This window comes from Hyperoodon ampullatus, assembly GCF_949752795.1.
Source record: "Hyperoodon ampullatus genome assembly, chromosome: 6".
In the NCBI taxonomy this organism is placed as follows: Eukaryota; Metazoa; Chordata; class Mammalia; order Artiodactyla; family Ziphiidae; genus Hyperoodon; species Hyperoodon ampullatus.
Window position 1 is genome coordinate 36,547,882 of NC_136919.1, and position 20,007 is coordinate 36,567,888.

General features: G+C 35.6%; 1 protein-coding gene across 1 annotated transcript in view; it reads right to left on the reverse strand.

The window, feature by feature from the left end:
- Window positions 1–7,183: 7,183 nt before the first annotated feature.
- SHOC1 (shortage in chiasmata 1) overlaps window positions 7,184–20,007 on the reverse strand; it is a gene marked incomplete at both ends in the record, with an annotated part of 81,328 nt that continues 68,504 nt past the window's right edge. Inside the window, 5 exons of the mRNA XM_079706620.1 lie at window positions 7,184–7,284; window positions 10,365–11,328; window positions 11,988–12,137; window positions 14,636–14,767; window positions 18,712–18,805. Of these exons, the coding sequence (XP_079562746.1) occupies window positions 7,184–7,284; window positions 10,365–11,328; window positions 11,988–12,137; window positions 14,636–14,767; window positions 18,712–18,805 (1,441 nt within the window). The remainder of the gene's footprint in view (window positions 7,285–10,364; window positions 11,329–11,987; window positions 12,138–14,635; window positions 14,768–18,711; window positions 18,806–20,007) is intronic.

Genomic DNA, 20,007 nt, shown 5'->3' on the forward strand with positions numbered 1-20,007 from the left:
TTGGTGGCCTATAATAAATTTCCTGGGTTCTAGTGTGTTGTATGGGGTCTCATGCACATTTTCACTGTTTTTTTTGGAGGTGGGGGAGCAGGGCAGGGCATAAATTATTAGAGTCTTTTGGGGCCAATATATTTCAAATTACATGTTCTAAGGGGTGTTTATACAGGAAGTAATCATCTTAGGTCTTTTTTCATATACTTGAAAAGGAAATCATTCACATTAACAAGAAGGAAGTAATCATACTATCAGGTACTCTTGTACCTTTTAATGGAAACTGTCCACATTTATGGTATTAAAATAATAGTCTTATGCTGGCACAGCATTTTTCTGTTTACAGAGCACTTTCGTGGGTCCTACACATTCAATGGTGTAGTTTGGATTTTCTGGTATTAACATGTTATTTTCTTCTCTGAGAACCCTAAAGTGACCTATGAAACGATGACTAGTTAATTTTATGTATAAATCTTACTTAGTGAAAGCCTACCAAATTCTCTTTCCAATAGGGAGGAAGTCCGCTGAGGAATGCTTTCAAGCACCAAGTGATGAATGACTGCCTCCAAATCTCAAGAACACACTTCTCCAGCCAAATGACTTTTAGATTTTCACAGGACCTTTCCTGTGGCCTGGTCCTTTAGCCAAAATTCTATGGAAATTTATGAGTTTCTACTCAAGGAAACTGGGTGAAGGAGTAGGTTTTAAATAATAATGGCCTGGTTCTTTGTTGAAGTGCTTTATACTTAAACAAAAACCTTACCGCCAAATATACCAAAATACACCTCTTTCATTAAGTGAATTTCTAGTGTTTCTATACCTGGAATGTTACATATGTTTTATTTACTAGATGTTTACATTTTGGGAAGGAAAACAGTATTGTTTGTTAAAAAAATTAAATGTTTGTAATTTGTTGTTCCCGACTAAGATTTTTATACCATAACAAAATTTGTTCTTTTCTCATGAATTTATAATTTCTAAATGAAGATAAGCAAGTATAAAATTGGGGGAAGAATGGGCTTTATTAATCAAATGATGTCTCGATTTTTCTAAATGAGAAGATTGTTTTATTTTTAACACTAAATATGGGAGCTGTTTCTTAGCAAACTTGTTTGAAAGGATTAATGTTGTGTTGTGTATTAGATTGCCCCATCCTGTATATGAAGCAGATTTGATCTTTGTCTTCTTAAGTTCCTCTATTTTATAATGGTGGTTTTACTTAAAAAAAATACTAAATTATTTCATGTCTTTAAAACAATGTTTAAATGTGATCTACAGAATATTGCAAATGATTAAAAAAAAAGTGATGTGAAAATATTACAACCTAAATGAATTCTCGATGTCACAAGTGTTTTACTTTGATGATGTGCCTTTGATTTAATTTGGGACACTTAAAAGAATACTTTATATGTGTTTGTTATAATCTTTGAAGAGCTTGGAAATAAAATTTCTGCTTAATTTCTGCTAATGACAGCAACATTTTGTGTCTGATTTTGTGTTAAGGCTTCATAGATTTTGTTTGCTTGTGAGATTGAGTGCTGGAAGTGGGAGGTGAAATTTTTGTTTACAAGCCCTCATAGAATTTTGTGAAAAACAGATATATGTATAACATGCAGAAATATCTCAATTACTGGCAACATTTGCTCTTTGAAATAGCTATGTATAAATCCATAAATAAATAAATAAGAATATATTTGAACATAAGTAGTGTTATAGTAGAGAATGTAGAAGTCATAAGATGGAACTTCTTTAACTTCCAGCCACTAAACTTCCAAATCTAAGTGATCTGAATCCCTTCCATTCGATCAAAATTCAGGTGTCTTTTTTCTAACCCTCTTATTCTGTGGATCCGTTTCACCTCTGAAATGTCACACTATCAGTTAGCCTTTTTCTCCTTTATCTTCAACTTCTCTACTGCATCCTTTTATCAGCATTTAAACATGTTCCATTCTCCATCTTAACAACAAAAAGCATTAAAAAAAAATCTCCATTAAAAAATAAATTTTCGGGACTTCCCTGGTGGTCCAGTGGTTAAGACTCCATGTTCCCAGTGTAGGGGGCCCGGGTTCAATCCCTGGTCAGGGATCCCGCATGCTGCAACTAAGAGCCTGCATGCTGCAACTAAAAGATTCCTGCATGCCGCAACTAAAAGAGTCCTGCATGCCGCAGCTAAAAGATCCCGCATGCCGCAACTGAGACCCAGCACAGACAAATAAAACGAAAAACAAAAACAAAAAACAAAATTTCAGCTATAAAAGATGAGTATATCTTAGAAATCTACTGTTCAGCACAGTGCCTGTAGTTAACACTGCTATACTGGATACTTTAAAATTTGGTAAGAGGGTAGATTTTATGTTAATTGTTCTTATCACAAAAAATAATAAGGCAGGAGGAAACTTTTGGAGGTGATGGGTAAGTTTATGGCATAGATTGTATTAGTGGTTTCATAGGTGTATACGTATCTCCAAATTCATTAAGTTGTATACGTTAATTATGTAGAGCTTTTTATGTGTCAAAAAAAATCTCTTGATTTCACTTTCCCTTTGGCAAAAACTTGGTAAGATAGTACAAGAAAACTATAGACATCTCACTTATGAGTATAGATAATGTCTTAAATATAAGCAAGTCAGGTTCTGTAGTTTATCAAGAGAAGATACAACCTTACAAAGCTAATTCAACATAAGCAAATCTATCAATGTCATTCATTACATGAAGGGTTTAAAGAAGAGAATGTTTACATCATTTCATTTTTTCATCTTACTGCATTAGCTAAGACTTCCAAAGTAGTGCTGAATAATAGTGGTGATAAAAAGTATTTTGTTTGTTCCTAATATGCTGAATGCTTCCACATTTCACCATGTAATATGAAATTTGCTGTTGATTTTAGTAAACTGTCTTTATCATCTTTAATTTCCTTCTCTTATTTCACTAATTCACTTAGTTTTTATTCAGAACAGCTATTGGATTTCATCAAATGACTTGCTGGCATAAACATTTAAGAAGGAATAATATCTGTATTTATGGATTATATAATTTTACACTTTGAAAACTCAGTTTAGTAAAAGAAATACTTGAATTTGTAATATTACAATTTGGGAGGCTGGCTGGATACAAAGTATATATAGAAAAATAAAAAGCATTTTCTACACTGACAATAGCTAGTTAAAAATGGAAATGGGCACAACTTTGTAAATCAACTATAATTTTAAAAAATAGAAATGGAAACTATTCCATTTCCACTTTAATGACAAAACTATATAAAATACTTGAAAATACATTTAACAAAAGTGCAAGAATCATAAAAGATTTTACTGATGTTTATAGAACAGGGTCCAAATAAATTTCAGGATATTAGGACAATTTCATTAAAATGCAGTCTTACTGAAATTTATATAAATTTAGTGGAATTTCTATTTTATTTTTTAAGGGAAACTGGTTAAAATATCTAAAAGTTTATATGGAAAATCAAGTGTCCAAGAATAGCTTTTAAAACTGTGCACGTGGGCTTCCCTGGTGGTGCAGTGGTTAAGAATCCGCCTGTCAATGCAGGGGACACAGGTTCGAGCCCTGGTCCAGGAAGATCCCACATGCCACAGAGCAACTAGGCCCATGCGCCACAACTACTGAGCCTGCGCTCTGGAACCTGTGAGCCACAACTACTGAGCCCATGCACCACAACTACTGAAGCCAGCGGGCCTAGAGCCCGTGCTCTGCAACAAGAGAAGCCACCGCAATGAGAAGCACGTGTACCACAGCGAAGAGTAGTCCCCACTTGCTGCACCTAGAGAAAGTCCGCATGCAGCAACGAAGACCCAATACAGCCAAAAATAAAAAATAAATAAGTAAATTAAAACAAAACAAAATCGTGCGTGTGTGTGTATGAAACATGGGAGGGTGAAACTTGCCTTACCAGATACTAACTTACTTTGAAGCTGCTGAATCAGAACAATATGACTTAAAAAACCAAAATATTCAAAACAAAAAATTCAAAATAAACAATATTATTGTAGTATAGGACTAGAAAAATAGATGATTGGATGGATCATAATAGTTCAGAAATAGACCTGACTTTTTTTTCTATTCAGTGGAAAGTATAGTTAATTTAACAGATAGTGCTGGCATTATTGGCTATGCATTTGGAAGGAAATAAAATTGGGCCTGTATTATACTATGCAAAAAAAATTCCACATAGGTTAAAGAAAGGTGATAAAAAAGCGTTAGAAGAAAAGTTAGGAGAATAGTTGTGTAACTTCAGGGTAAAAAAGGGCTTCATACGCAAGGCAGGAAACCCAGAAATCAAAAAAGAGAAGATGTGTATACTTGATGATCAAATTAAATTTAAATAAATAAGCAATATAAATAAATAAATAATTTAATTAAGTATGGAATTTAAAATTCTTGTATGGTAAAAATGATAAACCAAATAAAAAAGCAAAAGACAGAAAACGTATTTTTTTCAGCTTTCATTTTGGATTGCTACAGTTTGCACCCCCCCATCCCCTCCAACCTAGGCTACTCCATTTATTAAAATTGTTGGATACTTTGCTTTAGGGCAGGCTTGTTATTTGGGGAGAATAACCGGGCTCTTACTGTGAGAGGCAAGGCGTGGGACACCCTGGTGTTGATCCCCAGTTGTATGCTGAGTCTCACTGACGAGGGAAGGAGTATCTTATGTCCACCCACAACTGGAAGGGACAGCTGATGTTCTGATGAGTCCTACAGAGTTTGGGCTGGGCCTAGGAACTTGGGGGTAAGGCCACTCAAAAGCCCTCAAAGGTGAGCATCACAACTACCAGTCATAGATCTAAGGGCAAGTAACTCCCCTTAGAACATGAAAAACCTCACGGGGAAACGCGCTCAGAGAACCGAAGTTTCCATGGTAAGAGCCAACCTGGGAAGTTGGGCCTATTCTAAATAATTCCATGTGATATGGTGTTTGGGAGAGGATCTTGGAGGCTGGACTGACAATTCTGACCCCCTAACAAGGACCTATCCAAACCCTTCAGGCTTCTCCTATGGACCAACCCAATCGGTCACGTGACAATCGCTCCCTGGGAGTGCTCTGCTGAAGCAGAACTCATTTACTTTATCCTCTGTTCCCAGGCTACCAACACAAGACTTGCCCCCCAGTAATACCTCTGATGGGCAACAGCACTAGAGGCTGCTCCAGACCCAGGCAGAATGAATGTGTCCTTAAACACCGAGCATCATTGAGAAATACAGGCAGGAGGACTCAGACGCTTTCACTCTATTTGGTGAGGAAGCAGGGGGGGTGGGTGTTGATAACTTGGCCTAAGCTTGCCCCAGTCTAGGGCCTGTAAAGAAACTCCTCTCCTCTGCAAGCTGATTAAAGATGGGATCAAGGGACTTCCCTGGTGGCGCAGTGGTTAAGAATCTGCCTGCCAATGCAGGGGACACGGGTTCCACCCCTGGTCCAGGAAGATCCCACATGCTGCGGAGCAACTAAGCCTGTGTGCCACAACTACTGAGCCTGAGTGCCACAACTACTGAAGCTTGCATGCCTAGAGCCCATGCTCCACAACAAAAGAAGACACTGCAATGAGAAGCCTGCGCACCACAACAAAGAATAGCCCCTGCTCGCCGCAACTAGAGAAAGCCCACGTGCAGCAATGAAGACCCCATGCAGCCAAAAATAAATTAAATAAATAAATTTAAAAAGTTAAAAAAAAAAAAAAGATGGGATCAAGGAGATCCGCAAACTGGTAAGACAGCCTTACCTTAGTTGAGGAGAAATCCTGCCAAAACTTTAAGAAAGCACAACAGAAATTCCAATAAAATTTCCAGAAATAGTTTCTTTTTGAAGTCTCCACCCTCCACACACCCAAGCAAAACCAAACATCCTATAAATAAAAGTGTAATAAAAGAGTAAGAGAGTTGGTTTAAAGTCAAGTTAAGCCAGTTTCAAAAAGGAGGACGTGATTAACAGTATCAAACACTGAAGAGAAATCAAGTGAGGTGATGTCTGAATGTCCTTTGGGTCTAAAAAGGTAGAGGTCAATTTTGGTAGTAACAGGGTGATAATTTCAGAAGCCAGGAAAGAGAGAGAGAGAATGCTTGTGGTCTTCAAACATTTTTGCAAAAAGGATGTCCCAAATCCACGTACCTCCATTTTAGAGTTGACATGTAAAAGTTTCATCAGAACTTCGAACAGTTGCAAAGAATAAAATTTTACTAGAAATATTGACATTTTAAAATAAAATTATTACATCTTTCTTTTAAATGTATTCAATGGAATACAAATACTAATTAGAAACCTACAATCATCCATGTAAAAATATACCAACTATCCTCCCCAAATGTACCAACAATACAGGAAAGCGTTCTTTCTCCCATATGCTGACACTGGAATTCTCAAAAATTTTGCTGATCTGATACGTGAAAAAGCAGTAATTTATTGTTTTAATTTGCATTTGCCTAATAAATAATGAAGATGCATATTGTTTCAAATGTTTATTGGCTATTTTTGTTTCTTCTGTGAAATATCTATTCATATAGTTTCAAATGTTTATTGGCTATTTTTGTTTCTTCTGTGAAATATCTATTCATATATTTTCCCATTTTTCTATTAGGTTGTCTTTTTTCCTATCAATTTGTAGGAATTCTTTGTATATTAGGAATGTGTGCCCTTTTTCTGTCATGTGGGTCGCAAATATTTTCTCTTAGTGGTTTGTTTGAAAATTTTGTTTATGAAGACAGCATTTAAATTGGAAGTTCTCTAACTTCAATTTTGCCCTAGGTTTTAACTTTCTTGGTAGTGGAGGGTTGACTGTGGTGATCTTCACTTCTGGACTCAGAGGGTCAGACTGAGATGGAGGCTCATTTCAAAGGCTTTTGCTGGAGGAAAGGTGGAGACAGCAGGCCCTTCAGGAGACAACAAACAACCCTTTGATATACATCTGGCAAGGTTTTCTATTTCTCTTAAAAAAAAAAAAGGCTTTTCATGTTTAAGTGAATCTGGGAGCTATTTGGATTATAACAATATTATGTTAATTAGAATACTTTACTTACAAAGATATAAGGCAAGATATATATTATGAAAATTTAATGTAGAAACACCGAGAACATCAAAGAACAATTGCATTTTTGTTGATATATGAGCAAACCTAAATCATTTTATTACTGGTTTATCATAACAAAGAATGAAATGTGGCATGCAGCACTATCCTTTCTTTCAAAAAAACCTCAGACGAGTTTGTCCATCACGTCTACCAGGGACTTTTTCATACACTAGACGTTGTTTTTTGAATGGTGGTAGCTGTGAGCACGTGAAATCTGTTAAAAGGAGGAAGAGGAAAACCATTTTATTTCTGATAATAATACGTGTAGGTATTTTTTTTCCAGCTGTTCAAGTGGATCCTGTCTCTTCATCATGTATTTACAAAGTGTTAAAATTTCCAAACTGAGATAAAATAATTATTAAAAATTACATTTTTTTAGCATATATGTGCTTGTTCTTAAAGGCCCAATACTGATTAGTGTTAGATACATGTATTTTTATTTGTATGCTCATGCCTTGTACAAACAATTCAATCTCCCTGGATTTAAGACTCTTGCTTTTAAGTTTTCCTTCATTAAGCCTGTTTCTTAATGCATATCTGTAATGTTGTGAAATTTATCCTGAGCTCTGATATATGATAGGTAGTGATCATGTATAGACTCATCTTTTATGATTGTATTATATATGACACATTAGCCTGAAATATTCTAGATTTGGATACTTATAGAGAGTGATTCATTAAATCAATAAAAAGGGAGGCTAAAATATTTAAAACAGTAGTAATTATTCCTGGCCATATAATGTCAATGGCAAAAGTTGGGTGCCATTATAAGCAAATTCAAAAGGCAATGCAGGGCTTCCCTGGTGGCGCAGTGGTTGAGAGTCCACCTGCCGATGCAGGGGACGTGGGTTCGTGCCCCGGTCCGCGAAGGTCCCACATGTCGCGGAGCGGCTAGGCCCGTGAGCCATGGCCGCTGAGCCTGCGCGTCCGGAGCCTGTGCTCCGCAACGGGAGAGGCCATAACAGTGAGAGGCCCGCGTACCGCAAAAAAAAAAAAAAAAAAAAGGAAATGAAATCAATAATTTTATCATAGAGACCACAAATATACATTCAGAACAAACGGAAAATTATCTTGAGGTTATACCAATGGCTCTGGACAAATTTTCTAGGGTTGCATCAATATGAATTCAAAAAGTGTTACATCTTAAACAGCATATTTGGAGGTAATGATGTGCTATGGAAAACCACAGTAAAAAAGTCAAAAGTTGCCATAGTGATAATGAAGATACTAGCATCAAAGATTCTTGTTAGGGCTTCCCTGGTGGCGCAGTGGTTGAGAGTCCGCTTGCCGATGCAGAGAACATGGGTTCGTGCCTTGATCCGGAAAGATCCCACATACCGCGAAGCAGCTAGGCCCATGAGCCATGGCCGCTGAGCCTGCACTGGAGCCTGTGCTCCGCAACAGGAGAGGCCACAATAGTGAGAGGCCCGTGTACCGCAAAAAAAAAAAAAAAAAAATTATTCTTGTTCTGTTTGAATTAAGTTATTTTATAAAAATAATTGCAAAGTGGAAAAAAGCAGTATTTTTAAACCAACATTATTTATATGATATATGATTTTAAAATATATTTATAACTAAATTAATGAATTAAAATATAGGTAGACATTGACTATTCCATCTATATCCCTAAAACCTTAAATACTAAAATTTATTAAAAAATAATTTCTGAGATCTTCTCATTGAAAAAATGGGTTATCTCATACATATGGATGCCCTATGTTAAAAAAATATACAGTAATTCACATGCTTAATTTGTTCCAGGGTGGAAAAAAGATGAAATTTTCATCCAGTTCATTTATGAAGCCAGAATCACCTTCATGTCAGACTGTTACGGAGTACAAATAGAGCACAATAAATTAATTTCATTATGAATGTAGATATGAAAATCAAATAAATATTAGCAACCATATTTAATAGCATATTGTAAAAAATCATTCCTTAAAAGCCAATTAGGGGGATATGGGGATATATGTATACATACAGCTGATTCACTTTGTTGTACAGCAGAAACTGTAACATAACATTATAAAGCAATTATACTCCAATAAAGATATTTAAAAAAAGCCAATTAGGTTTATCACAGAAATGACAAAAATGATTATTAGTAAACCTGTAAACATTTACATTAATGTCAACAGAGAGAACATGTTTGATTTTCCCCAATAGGGACCAAAAAGAGTTTGAATAAAATTCAGCATCTACTCCTCACAAAAGTTTTACAAAACTAGGGATAGAATATTTTCCCTTAAAATCAGGAACAAAACAAATTATGACTATTAAATGGGACCAAATCCAAGTTTTGTGAGTCTGGGACTTATATAGTTTGAGTGTTCCTCTTTTTTTTTTTTTTTTTTCTTTGGTACACGGGCCTCTCACTGTTGTGGCCTCTCCCGTTGCGGAGCACAGGCTCTGGACGCGCAGGCTCAGCGGCCATGGCTCACGGGCACAGCCGCTCCGCGGCATGTGGGATCTTCCCGGACCGGGCACGAACCCGTGTCCCCTGCATCGGCAGACAGACTCTCAACCACTGTGCCACCAGGGAAGCCCCGAGTGTTCTTCTTTTAATAAAACAAAGAATATAAGATTTTCTGGGCCCCTTTTGGCCTCACAAAATGGCCTGGGCAAAAGAGGAGTTTTGAAGCTTCCAGCTTCTCCTTTCTTTTTGTTTTTTCCCCATCATAGTAAGGCCACCTTTGTATGAGCATCAGAACTTAATATTTTGTTATAAATGCTTAGGCCAAGGCAATAAGAAATAACACAGAAATAAAAGGTATAATTACCAGAAGTGAGAAAATAAAATTGTTCTTTTAAAAAATTGATATGACTAAATGTTCAGAAACATCAACTGTAAAATAGAGAGCCAATACTAGTATCTATTTAGTAGGATTGTCAAAATTTAAAAATCCACATAAAGAAAATATAATAAGTTCTTAATAAATGTTAGCTCATTAAATATCCCTGCTTGACAGAGAGGCTACTTTTCTAATTCACTAATTTCTTTATTTAATCTTTGTTAATCTTAGTCTTCTGCTTGACTTAGATTTGTTCCATGTTTTTACTTGTAACTTCTTAAGTTAAATGCTTAGTTCATCTAAAGTTACGAGAATTTGACCTATTTTCTTTGCCTTTATTTTCTTAAAAGTCTATAATTAGAATTTTGATTTTCTTTGATGCCAAAGTTATTGAAGATTCTTAAGTGTAGTAATTAAAACAAAAATTTTTTTTAACTTGGAGATGAGTCTATCTTTTAAAATTACATTAGAGAGTAGTTTTATCAACTATAGACAGTATTACCTGTTAATGATTTCTTGTCTCCTGGGTTAGATGAAGATACAGAGTGCCTTTTCTCTCCTAAACATTTTCCAGCTCTTTGGTAGAAATAAAGACTGTTGAATTCATTTTGACTTACATTAGAATCAGAAGCACAAAATAAATCCAAACTGGGGACGGATGGTGATTCTTTCCAGAAAGTCTTTTTAGTCTCAGCATTTGAACTTTCACATATGAAGCCTTCTAACTCATCCGACAGGCATTTTTGCTGATTAGTGAATAAATTATCTTTCTGAGAGTACCATTTGTCACATGTATTCTGCTCTGTACCATATTGTAAGTTGAATGAGTGATTCTGTTGTTGCCATACATTTCTCTTAAAGTTCCAATGAAGAGGAGGTTGAGAACCCTCTAGTGAAAAGACAGGGGCAGACAATTCTTTATTTGTAGGTCCTTTTGCTTCATGTGTTCCCTTTTTCTGATAATTTATAAAGTTAGGGGTAACTCTCTTCTGAGTGTCAATTGGTGATATCATGGTTTCACAATTCATTGCTGTTAGACCCAAAGAAAAGACATCTGACTCTGAATCATTCTGGTTCAGAAAGGAACTACCAGACACATTCCTTGCTTCTATATTAGTCAGGAAAGAATTATTCTGCACTATGTTAGGGTTACAACTGGACTCCTTCCAGTAGCTGGTCTGATTGTAAGAAGTCACAGGTGGTAAAATGCATGGCATTTCTTCTAGTTTCATAAGGGAAGAGTTATAATTTGAAGCGGTGTTTGTGTCTTCAGGCACTGTCTCTCCTAAGTCTGAATATTGGTAATATTCATTATGTTCTTGAATGACAGAATCTGAAGAGCCAGAAGCTGAAGTCTGAGAAGTAAAGGCACTAGTTTGATTCCTATTTTCCTGAGGTGATGAAATTTGAGGTGATTTTGTTACAGAAGGACTAATCTTGAATAAGGAAGTGATGTCACAAAAATGCTAAAAAAAATTTAAAAATTAATTAATATAATAAAAATACAACATAAACATCAGTCAAGTAAATATAAGTGATGACACTTATCTAAATGGAAATAAGGAAAAATATAAATAAGTAGTCCATCCAAAGGTATTATATTGATCCATGTAGTGAGAACATAACTTAATTAGGCTCCATTAAAAGAAAAACTTATTGTAATTTGCATCTATTTTCTAATCATTTAAAATAAAAGTTTTAGCTACACAATTTACATGAATACCATTTTCTTCATAAAAATTAAAGAAACTTACTGATAAGGCTAAAGTTCTCTTTAGCTACTACTATAAAGAAGGGCTTCAGGATTATTTGGAAGAGATAATATAAACACATGAATAGAGTGTGTAATTGAATATCTGTGGGCAGTATAACACTTCAAAATGATTTGAAGTGTGATAAATGATCTGTACAGAATTATCTATATAAGATAGCTTTAAAATATATAATGTGATTGACGACCAATGAGAATTCTGTATGAAATTTAGTTTAAGTAAATCATTTCTTTGCTCTGTGAAGTCCAAAACAAACTTGGATAACTTCATTTTGAAAACCCTTATGGTAAAAATAGATACTCAAATGCAAAGGAAATAAACTCATAGAAGAATATGGATCTCAAATAGCTAACCTTTAACACTTTTTCTGGAACTTCAGGTAGGAGTTCCCGAAGTTGACAAAGAGTTGCTAATAGTATCCAGTTCAGTGAAGGTCCTTTATTTAACATGAGCTGAGCCACCAATGGATTAACACTTGGAAAATCAAGTAAGTACATTTCTTCCTAGAAAAAAGTGTAAGGAATAATCAGCCAGTGGTTTTTTTCTTACTCTACTCACTCCAGCAGATTAAAATTTTTGTTGTTGCACCTACCACTCAATTTGAGATGCTTGGGGGGGAAAAGTATGGCTAGGAGGAAGGAAACTTGTTTGTCAGTTAAGATTCATACACCCAGAATTGGGAAGGATCTTAAAGTTCATTCAGTCTAATCACTCATCCAAAGAGACTCATTACAGTCCATTTCCTTCAAATGGCGATCGTTTTATCTAATGACAGCTCTTCTACCTTTCAAGGCAGGGTTCCCCAGCCCCCCGCCCGCACAGCAGGGGGTGGCAGAGGGCCAGCGAGCGAAGCTTCATCTGCCGCTCCCCATCGCTCGCATTACCGCCTGAACCATCCCGCCCCACCCAAGTCCGTGGAAAAACTGTCTTGCACGAAACCGGCCCCTGGTGCCAAAAAGGTTGGGGACCGCTGTTTTAGGGGACTTAGTTATATAGCTCAAGATTTCTTTAGCTCTCCCTTTGTAGACCATATACTATCATGGTTTGGTTAAATGAACTATGTTTATGATATCTAACAGATGTTATAATTTCAGGAAAGGCTTATTGTGAAAAGTACAGGAAGAATTACTATCAACCAGAACTGACCCTAACAGTCTAAAAATATACATTTTCAGAGAGATCTCATAAATGTCTAGAAATGTAGCAGCCACCTTTATTGCCAAATTTCTTTTTTTTTTTTTTCTGGGTTACACTGGCTTTTTGCACCCTCTTTTAGTTTATCAAACGACAGACATGTGAGTAGATTGGACGTGCCTTTGTAGGAAGGAAATTGCACATACATACATATATGTCATAATTAATTATACCCATACTTGTTGATAGTGCTATGTTCTGTTAGGCATGTAAAAGTTCTATGATTTAATATATATGACTATTTTATTTATTTGTTTTAAAATTTTATTTTTTCCGTAGGTAAAATTCAAAAGGCACTAAAAGGTATACAGTGAAAAGTCTCATTCCTACTCCATTACCTCAGTTCTCTCTAGAGATAATCAATGTTATAATTTCTTGGTATCCTTCCAGAGATATTTTATTCATTTACAAACAAATACATATAAATATTAATTTCCCCTTGTTTTACACAATGGTAGTGTACTGCATGCTCTGCACTGCAACTTTCATATTTCACTTAATATATTTTGAAGGTCATTCCAAGTTAGTACATAATGATCTTCATCATTCTTTTCTCATGGCTTCAGGATTTGAATACATTAAAAATAAAGGTAACAGGGCTTCCCTGGTGGCGCAGTGGTTGCGAGTCTGCCTGCCGATGCAGGGGATGTGGGTTCGTGCCCCGGTCTGGGAAGATCCCACATGCCGCGGAGCGGCTGGGCCCGTGAGCCATGGCCGCTGAGCCTGCGCATCCGGAGCCTGTGCTCCGCAACGGGAGAGGCCACAGCAGTGAGAAGCCCGCGTACCGCAAAAAAAAAATAAAATAAAATAAAATAAAATAAAAAATAAAGGTAACAGAAACACTAGGTTGGTATGAAAGCCTGGAAATATTTATGCTTAAACAAAAGGAATTTCTAAAAATTAACTATTTAATCTTATAACTATTTCATAACTCTACTTTCAATTATATAATTGAGTTACTGACAAATCACAGAATGATAGAATTTTGCTATTCTCATAATATACCTACTATTTTGAATGCTGAAATGTAGGAATTAGAAAAATTATTATATTTTAAAAATATTAGACATTGAAGCCATTAGATCGCCTTATAATAAGTTAGATTTGAAAGTTCATTATAAAAGATCCCATTAAAATAGTTCTGTGAGGGACTTCCCTGGTAGTGCAGTGGTTAAGAATCCGCCTGCCCTCAGATCAACTTCAGGATTTTAATGTAACTGTTTACCTTTTAACAGGCCAAGAGCTAAGGATGGTTTTTACATTTTTAAATGGTTGGGGGGGAAAAGACTATTTTGTGACATTTGAAAATTATATTGAAATCAGATTTCAGTGTGACCAAATAAAGGTTCTTGGAAGAATCCGCCTGCCAATGCAGGGGACAGGGGTTCGAGCCCTGGTCTGGGAAGATCCCACATGCCACGGAGCAACTAAGCCTGCGAGCGACAACTACTGAAGCCCGCGTGCCTAGAGCCCATGCTCCGCCACAAAGAGAAGCCATTGCAATGAGAAGCCTGTGTGTCACAACGAAAAGTAGCCCCCGCTCGCTGCAACTAGAGAAAGCCCGCATGCAGCGATGAAGACCCAACACAGCCAAAAGTAAATAAATTTATAAAAAAAACAGTTCTATGAGATTGAAAGATACTCATAATTCTGGAAAACTGTCTAAATAAGTGCTGTGCATTATGGCTATTGTTACATATGCTCATGCAAGCATGATAGAACAAGAAAATGGTACCAGAAAAAGAATTCAAGTACATGTATTTATATTTGCTTTGCAAATATCTAACTTATATATTAGGAAATAAACCTTAGATGGTGAAACTTCAAGCCAGGATTTATCCAGCCATTCATGAGGATCCCTCTTCGAGGTCATTAAATTGTGGTCAGCAATTTGTCGAATTAGCAGTGCAGTCTCTTCCACTCCTGGGGCAATTTTAAGCTAAAATATATTTTTTATGTTAGATTATAGGAAATACTAGGAAACAAAATATATCACTCAAAAACTGTTTGCAATTAGGAGGGAAAAAAAACCCAGAAGATTCTAATCTTTGTACACTATTTTAGATATAATTTACTAATTTATCTATGTGAAATCCAGGATGTTTTATTTGTGAGGATGAACAATTTACTTTCCTTCTTTAAATATGATATTCTTGTAGTTTCTAATTTTTGGAACTAAATTGTTATTCTTCACTTCCATTTGGCATTTATTTATAAAACCTTTTAAACATATTTGGTGTTTTATTTCATCTGTATTAGAAAAAAAGCAATTTGGATGTCACTAGCAATAATTAATATTTTGCTTTTTCTAGGTTAAACTTAATAGTTCTCAAATAAAAATAAGAATTAAACAATAGTGCAAGATTTTTCAAAAACAAAGTTGAAAAATAAGGGTATTTACAGATTAATTTGATGCTGTATTCAAAAAGAAGAATATGTTCTGATTTAGAATATTCTTGGAATTGTTCATCCAGTTTTGGCTTACTTGATGGTAAGATACCCCTGCCAAAAATGTGTGATGTGTGTGTGTGTTAAACTTAACTCTAAAAAGAATTTCTTAATATCCCCTACTTCCTGTCTGTCTCTTGTGTTTTCCTCCATGCCCTTCTCTCTTCTGAAATGCCAGCTTTTTCCTTCCCCTTTCATTTCTATTTTTATCTTCTTCTTCTTCTTCTTTTGGCTTTGGTTGAAGGAAAGATAGTTCATGGGTTAGCAGTTTAATGTGGATAGAGAACACTGCCCTAAACAATCACATCTTAAAAATATGAATATTCTGTCCTGTAGTGGAAATTTAAGAAACAAAGACTGTACAAACCTCACAAAATAATTATGACATTTTTTTTCTTCCACAAGAATAACAAATACAAAACTGCTAGCATATACCTGGGGGTATATGTATGCTAAAGAAGGATTTTCTTTTTATATTAAATATATAGAGTACACAGAAACACACTGTTTGATTCCAAATTTATTTTATTAAAAGTTTTGGACGTTTTGAGACTTTTATTTAAATATAAATTTTATTTTAAAGGGCATAATTTTATAATGGTAATGAATATTACCTTAATTTAAGGGTAAGGATTCTGGAGCTCATGGCTAGACTTTGGGAGATTCAAGAACCCCTGCTAACATTGTTTTCAAAACTTTGCATATGTGTGTATCTATGCATTTTTCTGCAAAGAGAATTCATAAGAAATTTATAGAATTTTTTTATACTAGAGTAAAATATGGCATGACACTACTAGCTGTATTTTCTTTTAGTTTAAAAAAATGTACTTAAATTTCTTAATATTCCCTTTATGGCTAGGCTCTCCAGATGCTTGGAAATAAAAAAATAATCCAACCTGATGGATTTTTTTGGCCTAAGAGGCCAAAAGCCATATTACTAAATGTATTCTAAAATAATACGAGTCTAGGGAACCCCCTGTAATGTCATAAGGTCACCAAGTTAGGAGAATGGGAGGCTTGAGTATTGGTGATACATTGATACAAGAATTAGAGCAAATTAGTCATCTTGTTTCTCAAATTCCATGGAAAAATGGACATACTTTTAAGATTATTATGTAAACTTGAAAAGCTTTTGTAGTAGTTTGATCCAGGTGGGAACAGACTTTCATTTGGAATAGACTGTGCCTGAGCAGTACCTATTTCATCTCCAAATGCCTTCCTTGGAACATGTCCTCTGTGGATCATGTCACTGTACCTGAATAGGGTCACTTTCTGGTATCAGATACACCATGTATAGATTTTTAAAATGATTTTCTAAAGCATATTTTGTATATGACTGCTTTCTATTAGCTGAAGAGAAAAGAGGCTGATTAAGTGGTAAAACCTCACTTGAATGAATAAATGAGACAAATTTACATTTATTTAGATAACTTTTCTAAGAATTTTACTTCTATGTTTAACATGCATCACAGGATCAAAATTATCTGGATTCTATTTCAAATAGATCATTTGTTGATTTTCTTAACAGGTTCTGCTTTCACTGAATTCTATTTAGTAGATGTTTGTTGAATATTTTTACTATGTACAAAACACTGTGCTAGATGCTATAGGTTTTACGAAGAAAAGCGCCTAGTTCTCACCATCCAGGGTGGAGGATATATGAACAAAGACCTCATATTATAATAAAGGTATAAAGCATTATTAGGAGGATGGGAGGAGAGATTCATCTTGAGAGAGTATAACTGGTGCAAATTTTTTAAAGGAGGTGGTATTTGAGCTGGGTAGAAAAAGTCAGAACTATGAAGACTGGCAGTAAGGGGATGGGGAATAGTATTTTGGGGGGAAGACAGGACAGAATCAGATGGCTGAGAGGTGGGGGCATATTCAGGAAAAGGTGAGTAAAATGATGTTAAAGGAAGGATTACTAGGGGTCAAATCATGGAGGAGTTTGAATCCACCTGAGGTTAACTCTATTTTGATGAAGTAGGAACCTACAGAAGGTCTTTTGAGCACAAAAATTCAATTCAACAACAAATATTTATAAAGAGCCTACTATGTAGGCTCTGTGCTTGGTGCTAGGAAGACAAAAATGAAAAGCATGTTCCCTTTCTTTTATGCTTACAGTCTAGGGAGTGAAATATTCACAGCTGTATTTCAGAAATGTAATTGGTGTCAATATACATGATGCAAGGGAGTGGGAAAAGAGTAGAAATAAAGAGATTAATTAGGAAGTTACCTTAGAATGCCAAGTGAGAGGTGAAGGCCTGAATTTAGGGAAATAGCAATGGGAGTAGAAAGGAGAGGCACACTCTAGAGACACTGCAGAGTTAAAAGGAAGATTTAGCTACTGATTAGATTAGAATAGTGATGCCATAAACTAGGTGTAAAATACTAACAGAAACCTTAATTAAAATCGAGTTGGGAGACCAGCAGGAGGAGCTCTCATGCCCTACCATGATAGTACAATTCAATAGGAAGAAAGACTTCCTCTTCTTTCCTAGCAAGAGCTCAGCCAATAAGAGGCTGTCACAACTCAGCCAATAAAAAGCTACTATACTTAGAACTCTCAACTCCTCCAATGGACTCTTTGTTTACTATACCCCTCCCAACTTCCTTTTCCCCTCTTTAAAAGATTTCACCTCACCTTGTTGTGCCCGGACTTGCATATGGCTTGCCACGGTTGCAGGCCCTGAGTTGCAATTCTTTGTTGATCCCGTATAAACCCATTTTTGCTGCAGAAATAACTGGCAGTCTACTTGTTTTAGGTCAACATCAAGTTTGGGGGAGGATGAGAAGTTGTGTTTTGGATATGCAGAATTTGAGGTACCTGTGGGATATTCATGTGGGGATTTCCAGTAGAATTCTAGAATATAGGTGCAGACCTTAAGAAAAGTTAGAAAAATTTTAAGGATTTTCCTAAAAATGAAAGTTAAATTTGTGGGAATGTCTGAGTTTATCAAGGAAAGAATATAAAGTGATAATAGTAGAGGACTGAGCCCTGAATTTTGGGGAAATATATAAACTTCAGAGAGGGACATTGAAAAAAAGGCAAGAAAGGAGACTGATTAGAGATCACCAAGATATTGCTCTATTCATATGTCATAAGATTTCCATTTTACAGCAGATAAAAACAGTATGTCTCTCATAAGTGAACATTTTTGATCAAGGGATATTTATTTTTATTCATATCCTGACCTGTTTCAAAAAATCTAAGTAGTAATGAAGAGATAAAATATGAATTTAAATTCATTAAAGGCTTTTAGAGCAGAAATTTAAGTGGAAAGAATATTTGTTAATTTGAAACTGTTCTTTATATGGCTTTCAAGTGTTTTTTAGTTTACCCATTTAATGTTTCTTCTCACTGGGCAGTTGAGTTTCAGATTTCATAAATTTTGGTTTATGAAAAATACAAACAAACATATAGAAAAAGAATACCTTTACATCCAGTTCTTCTGATTTTAGCCCAGATGAAACCAAAGCTGCATAAATCAAAGCTAGGTGATGAAGTGTCTTTTCTGTAAGATAGTACCTAAAAAAAATTATATTATTATATTCTACTCATTTGATGTCTGACTATACTTACTAAAATTCATTTTATTTTTCACGTTTTATAAAGTTTTTAGAATAACCTAGCTAAAACAATGCTTGTGTGGCAGACTCGTTTTTTTGGTCCACTCAGCACTCTTTTGTAACAACAGTTCCACCTCCATTCTTCAATAGTACCGTTAAATCTAGGAGATGCTGAGTGTGCGTGTGTGTGTGTGTAGAAAAGTTTAACTCATCCCCTTACTAGCCCCAGGGATGGCTATGTGACTGAAGCCTAGCCAACTACCTGGCCAAGGTATCAGGTTCAGATATGAACATATGACCAGAGCCAGGATAACTAGAATCCTCCCTGGGTCTTTTCCCTGAACTGTTAGAAAAAACACTCTTTTAAATGATCATTATATGATGTGATAGAGGTGTTAACTAATACTAAGGTGGTAATTATATTACAGTATATAAATGTATCAAATCAACAGAGTGTACTCCTTGAAGGTACACAATCTTATATTTCAGTTATATCTCAGTAATTTTAAAAAACACCGCTATTTTCCTGTCTATAGTTATTAAGCACATCAGATGTGACTCGAGCTGTGGGTGGATATTTCTACTATCTTTATCCACTTTAAGTACTCCAAGCAACGAAAAAGAAATTTATTGGCTTATATCACTAAGGGGTCCAGGAGAAGACACTTTTGGACCCAGGGACTCAAACAATGTCACTGAGACAATGGCTCTCTTAATCTCTTTGCTCTTCTTTCCTCTGTTGGCTTCTTTCTCAGGTAAGCTCTTTTCAAAAGAGTGGCTGATAAGAGAGACACACTGTGCCTAAACTGTTTGTTCAAACAATGTGGTTTCTATTGAACACCTGCTTTCTTTTTGGAATCTAGAGTTTTGATTCGTAACTAGCTCTTAATAAAAGCCCTGGGCACTAAGTGTCTGACAAGCTTCCCTGGTAGACAACATTTTACAAATGTTTTCACAACTCGTTGCTGGGGAAGTTAAGCATGTTCTGTGTGACTCTCCTAGTAGAGGACTCTTGGAAGCTTCCTCCTAGTTTCCTCTGGACTTTGATCCATGCCCTTTCTCCCTTTGCTGAATTTGCTTTGAGTACAAGAATATTTTCAGCGCTGTGAATACTCCTAACAAATCATCAACTTGGGGGTTGTCTTGGGCACTCCTGACACA